The sequence below is a fragment of the Trichoderma atroviride genome, chromosome 1 (assembly GCF_020647795.1).
Source record: "Trichoderma atroviride chromosome 1, complete sequence".
In the NCBI taxonomy this organism is placed as follows: domain Eukaryota; kingdom Fungi; phylum Ascomycota; class Sordariomycetes; order Hypocreales; family Hypocreaceae; genus Trichoderma; species Trichoderma atroviride.
This window is the reverse complement of record NC_089400.1, coordinates 5768506-5776030: the sequence shown is the minus strand read 5'-3', so window position 1 is coordinate 5776030 and position 7525 is coordinate 5768506. Positions and strand designations below refer to the sequence as shown.

General features: G+C 51.6%; 1 protein-coding gene across 1 annotated transcript; it reads left to right on the top strand.

Moving 5' to 3' along the window:
• Positions 1–2374: 2374 nt before the first annotated feature.
• Positions 2375–4909, top strand: TrAtP1_002079 (uncharacterized protein; the record flags this gene model as incomplete). Its single annotated transcript, XM_014085143.2, has 3 exons — positions 2375–3024; positions 3134–3925; positions 4015–4909. The coding sequence occupies 3 exons, from the start codon at positions 2375–2377 to the stop codon at positions 4907–4909; spliced, it is 2337 nt and encodes a 778-aa protein (XP_013940618.2).
• Positions 4910–7525: the final 2616 nt, after the last annotated feature.

Sequence of the window (7525 nt, the reverse complement as noted above, 5' to 3'; positions counted from 1 at the left end):
CTACGCGTCACGCTATCAAGCAACTGTGAGTTACCGGAGATGAACATAACGATGAGATGCATGACAGACATATGAAAAAAAAAAAAAAAATGCCGATCTTGTTACAAGGTCATGGAACCTTGAGACATTTATCTCTCAAGAGAAAAGGTGGCAGGGTGAGAGAATCAAACAAAAAGAAAGCCAACAAAAGAGGGGGGAGGGAAAACAATACTGTACTTGTATGAATCTGGGTTATAGGATGGAATCAAGACAAGAACACCAGCTACAGCGGCCATCTCTTACTAACTAATAGAGATATCGCGAGAGATTGGATTATACCGCGATTTACTGCGTGGCATGCATGGGAATGGGTTAGACTTTCTTTTCATTTGTCATGGTGGCAACTTTCGAGAGGCTCGGCGCGCTGAAAATGCCCCGTCGCTCTCCTTTCTTCACTTTTCTTTCTTCCTCTTCTTCTTTCTATGGGCGCCAATCGGGCTCACAAACTTCGTTGTTACTATATCCTTATCTTTTACAGACATTTTCTCATTTATTCTACTGATCCATGTCATCTCTTAAAGATGGATGCTTATCAATGCAGCATCGCAGCTGTCCTCGTATCACCATACCGGTTGGCTGCAGAGGCATCTCTCCGCAAGACAAGATGAACGTCCCGAAGCTGAACTGACCAGGTGATGGACTTGCCCCCGCTCTCCGCAAGATAATGCAAGGGCGTATAACATGACAAACTAGTGCTCTCGGCCGCATAATGATATCAGACAGGCGAAGAGGGGCATGGGGCTGGCTGATCCCAGCAGTTGAGTCCTATCGAGGTCCCCATTCAGGCCGCAACGCAGCACTCCAGCCGAGACACTGAAGGCCATTTCCCGGATGCCGTACCAGGCCATATGCGTACAGTACCTACACATGATACGATACTCGCAGCTGGGACACTGCAGTTTCACATGCACATGGGAGGTTTCAGCTTGATAATATCATTTACGCCAGGTATTGCCAGATTATCCATGTTCGTATCAGCGGTCTGTACTAGGTGGCCAGCCGCTATAAGAGAGGCCTTGGACGTGTCTCAGATAAGCAGCAGCGCCATCACTGAGCACTGCTCGCCAGCTCCAAAGGAGAATCTCAACGTGTTGGTTGGCACACGCGGCAGCGGCCCAGCCATCACATACTACAACCTACCCGAGAAGCTGCTCCAAACACGCACACACACGTATCAGACATACCACACCAGCACTAACGGTTACTACTAGCAGCACCTTTTGTGTATGCATTCAACCCGCCACCAGCCGGCTACGAGCCCCGGAGAGCCCCGGAGAGACATGGGTTGTGGCGGATGCTTGACAGCTGAACCGCGAACCGCAGCTCTGGGCTCGGATGCCTGCCCGCCCAATGTAAAATCAAATGAATCTCAGCCTCATGCCGCTGCAACCAGGTATTTTGGGCCACTATAGTACTGCATTTTTAGTACCAATGTCTACTGCTACCAGCAGAATCCCGAACCCCCAGACACCGATAGTATACGGAGTGCTCCATTAATAGGTGCATAGGTGCTCAAGGCAGAGCCCCTTGCATGACTGACCTGGCTGGCTTGGAGTAGGGACGTTAGTACAACTACGGTACTTACTACGCAGCAATGGCTTAAGTAATCGGAAGCTGGTCTGGTCTGGTTCCTGCTTGGGAAAGGCCCGAGCCCCAAAAAAGTGACTTCAGGGACGCGCCATCCACCCGGGAAAGCGAAGTGGGCGGTTCCCAACGGGTCAGCCGCGATGACATGTTGCTTGTTCTCACCTACTGTATTACCGTCGCCTTTTTTTTTTGGCTCTGCCGCAAACAAGCAGTTTGTATCGTCAGATCAGCTTGTGCTCGATTTGTGCAACTGGAGCGCACTGCATCACATCCGGCATCGGTACCCGCACCATCCATCGCCAAAACATCGAGGCTCTCGGGACGGGCTCGACCTTGAAACGCCACGGAATTCGCTCCTTACAATGACGCCGTGATTTCGTCTGTTGCGCATCTTCTCCCACGCCGTCAATTCGTTGCTCAACGCCGCTGTCGACATTCTCTCCATCAAGCTTGGAGTTTGTCGCGCCCTTCGCTCTTTTTACCCTTTTTTGTTTCCCTATTTCGACGTGGCCCTTTTTTCCCTCTTTTTGGCTTCTCCCCTGGAAGAGGCTTGTGAAACACTCCGCAGCTCTCGCTAGCCCCAAGCCTACATCATCAGCAGCGAGGCTGAACTATCGAGAAAGTCAAACGGCCACTGCACGAAAATCAAATGGCCACGAGTCCATCACCATAATTCGATCCCTACTACTACTCTTTTGATCAACAACAGCAGCAGCAGCAGCATCGAGTGCCTCTCCTACCTCCTACCATGCCTCGATACCGCCCCGCCACCACGGGATACGAGCGCTTGGCGCAGGCAGACCTCAGCGACGACTCCGACACTGACCTCCTCGCCGAATCGACCGCATCTCTCCAGGCCTCGTCTGCGCCCCGATATGCTCCCTCCCGGCCTCGCCCTCGATCGAGCGTCACCAGCCCCAAGCTTGGCCCTTCGAGGCCCAAATTCCGTCGCCGCCTGGGAAGCAATGGCGGCGTCGACATCAAGGCCATCAATGCCCGGCTGGAACGCTGGGCCGAAGAAATTGCGGCCAAGTTCAAGCGCAAGGGCAGACACAGCATGGGCGAGGAAGAGCGGCTGGAGATTCACCACTCCGTCTTCCAGCCGCCCGAGGGCGTCCGGCCTATATCTGCCGAGGCTCTGGCCGAGGCCCAGCTCAGCGTCATGACCAGGGGAGAGTTTGATGCTGTCATCGAGAGCGTACGCCAGGCAATCCGGCAAGAGGTCCATCCCAGCATGATCTCGCAGGGCAGCTCCGGCAGCTACTTTGCCCGAGATCCTGATGGAAAGATTGTTGGTGTTTTCAAACCCAAAGATGAAGAGCCATACGCAGCAGGCAACCCCAAGTGGAATAAATGGATACATCGAAACCTATTCCCTTGCTTCTTCGGAAGAGCTTGGTAAGTCTTGAAAAGATTCCCCCCCCCCCCCAGATTCATCAACCAGACGTCTATAAATAGACTTGTGATACCTTTGAATGCTAACGGAGTGGCTCTACGATATATACAGTCTCATTCCCAATCTTTCTTACGTTAGCGAAGCGGCGGCCTATGTGCTTGATTGCCAGCTACGCACGCATCTGGTCCCATATACTGATGTAGTATGGCTATCGTCAAAGTCATTCCACTACCCCTTCTGGGATCGGCGCAGTTTTCAAAAGAAGAAGAAGCCTCTCCCTCCCAAGCCCGGCAGCTTCCAAGTCTTTCTCAAGGGCTTCAAAGACGCCAACGTCTTTCTACGGGAGAACCCCTGGCCGGACCAGTACTGGGCGGGTTTCCGTTCAAATGATGCCAATCGGCACAAGAAGAAGCGATGGGCTGATAATTGCCGGCCATCTAGTTCTGCTGCGGATGATGCAGGATCTAGTGACGAAGAGCATGATGGTCGCGATAACCAGCCCCCGGGAGCCAACAAATTTGTATGGACAGAACAACTGAAGCAGTCGTTCCGGGAGGAATTGGAGAAGCTTGTTATTCTGGATTATATCATGAGGAACACAGACCGAGGCCTCGATAACTGGATGGTCAAGGTTGACTGGGAGACGAACACAGTATCGCTGGCGTCAGACCCTGTGCAAATCAACATGGAGCCCGTCACGGAGGAAGATGAGGAAGAGATGAATGTCCGACCCATTGGCGCCTCTGAGATGCCACCTCAGCCTACTCGAGCCTCATATCCTTACAAGCGCCAGAACCCCATGAAAGCGTCCTCTCCTCGCGGAAGAAAAGAGCCGGATATGTCACTCGGAGCTATTGACAATTCGCTCTCGTGGCCATGGAAGCATCCAGATGCTTGGCGAAGGTTAGTTTCCATCCTGCAAAAAATATGTTACTCTTTTCGTTCCTTGGGTCGTACAGAAGAATTTGTCGCAGCTAACATGATAAATGCAGCTTCCCCTTTGGCTGGCTGTTCCTCCCAGTTGATCTCATCGGCAGACCATTCTCACAAAAGACCAGAGATCATTTCCTGCCACTTCTCACCTCCACTGCGTGGTGGAGCGAGACACAAATGGCCCTCAAGAGAGTATTTCAAATGGACGAAGACTTCCAGGAGCGCATGTTTGCCAAGCAGATTGCTGTCATGAAGGGCCAGGCCTGGAACGTAGTGGAGGCTCTCAAGACTCCGGATCACGGTCCCCTGGAGCTGACTCGCCGAGCAAAAGTCTGTGTTTGGGATGATCTCGTCGATATCCCGGTTGCTGTGCCAATGAGAATGACTTCGTCCGAGATGCGCCGCAGCACTGCCCAACGACAATCATTGGACGAAGCTGATATCACGGGCTCCATCCCAACGAACAGGGTTCCTGTTGATGATCTTCTTGGCATAGCCTCTGCGCCGGCAGAAATGCCCCGGTCTGGCAGATTTGACACGGCGAGTCCGCCCAATGAATCCCTCCTTGCCCCTGACGAGCCCTCTGGAGCTTTTGGCTCTGCCAAATTGTCGGTGGATTCCCAATCCCAACCCCAATCCCTATCCAACAGAGGCTACCAAGCTTCAGGCCCGGCTCGCACTCTCAACATGTACGAGCCAGAACGCAGCCAAAACCAAAACCAAAACCAAAAGCATCAGCGGCGATACTCGTATGCCACCCCCGTAACGCGGCAGCACAGCAATAGTATAGCTCAACAGCTATATGGGGACATCTCGTACCGCGCTGATGACGACGACCTGGAAGGGGATCTCGGCTATGCCACCGCTGAAGGCCAGATGAGCCATCAGAGAAAGGTCATTGTGGAGAGGCTGGAAGCCGTCAAAAGCAGGAACCCTGTTTTCACATGGTGTTGAGCGTGGCAGGTCAGCACTAGACTGACTATCCTTGCTTTCCCGCTTTCCCGCGCGTCCTATTACTAACTACTACATAATGCATCCCTAATATCTACTGCTAGTGGTGCTAGCATCAATGGGGGGGGGGAAAGAACTTGGAAGGGGGTAGATTTGGAATTTATACGAATTGCATGCATGGTGCTGACAGGGTATTGGGGGCTTTTCTTCCCGGGTTGGGATATTTTCTGTGTTCATTCGGAGTACTTTGTTCCTGGAAGTGATAATAAGAACTGCTTTTTGAAAGATGATCTAGAATCTCTTTGTTGGCATAAGATCCTCTTCGATATGAACGTGATGGGCACTCTATAATGTGTTCTTTGTAGCGTGCGGTGACTTACGGCTTCTGTGTCCTAAACTCGTCGTACATCAACAGGGTTATGTAGACGGACTGTTACTGGCCTTGTCAAGAAGAGGATCAAAATCTGTGTAGCGTAAGACGGAGATGACAATGTGACCCTAAATCGGGAAAGCGACGGCCTCTGGGATGGCCTGGTCATTAGTATAAGCGCATGCCCCCGGAACCCGTCGGACCGGCATCTGCTTCGTATAGTATAGAAAGTTCAAGAAGCTATCAAGCTAATCTGCGTCCAAATCCAGACCAAAAAGTCTAGCCGCGTAAAAATAAAGGCGTGTCCGGAGATGAGCTTGAGGCCAAAGATGAATGAGCTTTGCGTGAACGGAGTTGAAGCTCGATGCTCTCCTCGTATCCCACGGATACTATATTCTTCTGCATTTTGCGTTTGGAGTATCAAGCGAACTGAAATAGTAGTTCATAAGTAGCACATTTTCAGCGAGAATCATCGAAAAGTGCTATGCTTCTGCCTGGTTTTCAGGACTGGGGGGGATAAATGCCTGGCGCCCCCGTCCTATCGGCTGCTATTGATCGGCGCCAAGCAAGTTCTTGTTGGTAATACCAAAAGCTCAATAAGCCCAAAAAGAGCTCTCAAGGCGTGGAACCCATTTTGACAATGATGAGACATGAAAAAAGGGTGGCTGGAATAGATGGAAAGTCAAGTCGTAAAAAGTATCATCTTGGCTGACTGGAAGTTGCTTCTTGAAGTAATATATTCCGAACATCATGGCAAGCGATTCCGTCATCCCAGCAAAAAGTATGCTTGACTTCGGCTAAATTCGCGTCTTGTCGGGAGGATGAACTCACGGTCAGATCAGAAATGCACGGGTGTCGGGGCCCCCCCCAGCTTGTCTCCTCTGTACGCTTATGAAACTCCATTGTCGTTCATGGGCCAGCCGCATTACATGCAGGGCTTCGAAAACACTGAGGATCTTTGGCAAATTTGGCTCCAACTTGACGGCCTCGCCGCGGATAAGAGCAGTGCCAAAAGGAGGCTCTGGACACTCGTACGAGTAGAAACCGAGCCTCTCACTCGCTGCTCTTATAAAGCTCTAGTTGAGAGGAAAATCAAGTCAGAAATGCCGTATCCGAGCTGTCGGGACCATTGAACCAGAGTGTCGGGTCAAAAGGGGGGCTAGGGCAGGGACCCCTGCCACAGTTCCGCTCACGGCTCCATGCATTCGTAACGAAAACTAATGTCAGAAGCGGTCCGCAAGGCTCAGGCTCAGGCTCAGGCTCTGGCTCAGGGGGTCGACTCATATTGTCCACCAGCTCGCCGAGGTTCGTACTTTCAAGTGTCATTGTCGGTAGTAGGTACTAGGCGATGGTTTGCTCGCGTTTGCCGCGCAGCTGCTGTCAAATATGGACCCGCTTGATCGATGGCAAAGCCAGGAAGCTAGACACACTTTGGCACAGCCCGTTTATTAGGACAACGACTGGCTGATCAGAGTCTAGATTCGGTCGACAGAGCGGATCAAGAACGGGAGCGTTTCTACCGCGGTTTCCAGACGTTATACCTGTCACTGGCGCCCCCGAGCCAATCTGTACCAGTTATCATGCTAGACGACGCTTGTCGGCCGCTGTTTTACCCATCATCCTCAACAATATGTGGATACAGGGCGTGGTGATGGCCAATAACATAATACTGTTTGTACACTTGTAAGTCGAAAAGGGGATAGCCGTGTTGCCGCCTTGGTTTTCAAAATGCGAAGAATTCGCGTATCTATCATATTGAAGCTTGTCGGCTGCAGCTCATAGCTGATACGTGATAGCCGATACGTAATAGATTTCTGATCGAAGCAATCGGTTAGGCGGAGCACTCACTGCCCGGGCTTCCTCCCTACTCGGTCCATCTTCCCAATTTGCTGCCCGGGGAGTTTTCAAACTCTTGCCGCGGCTTCGAACCAGGTATAAATGAGGCATCGGCTGCTAATAATTTAAGCAGCGCCACATCCTTCGGTCCGCGCAGCGCTTGTGTGACATGCCCTCCCTGCAGTCCCATAATAAGAGAGCACATGCTGGGCCAGCTCTTTTAATTTGAAGATGTTGTTTCGCGTGCCCAGAACATGTAGCTTCTGCGGATATTTACGGGCCTGGGATATTCTCGAGCAGGATAGAACACACGGCAAAAAGGCAAAGGTGGCCACAGTGGACTCTTGCAATCAAAAGACAACCACGTTGTCGTATTCATCGCAGTCTCCCTATTTTTGAGAGGCTAAAAAGTC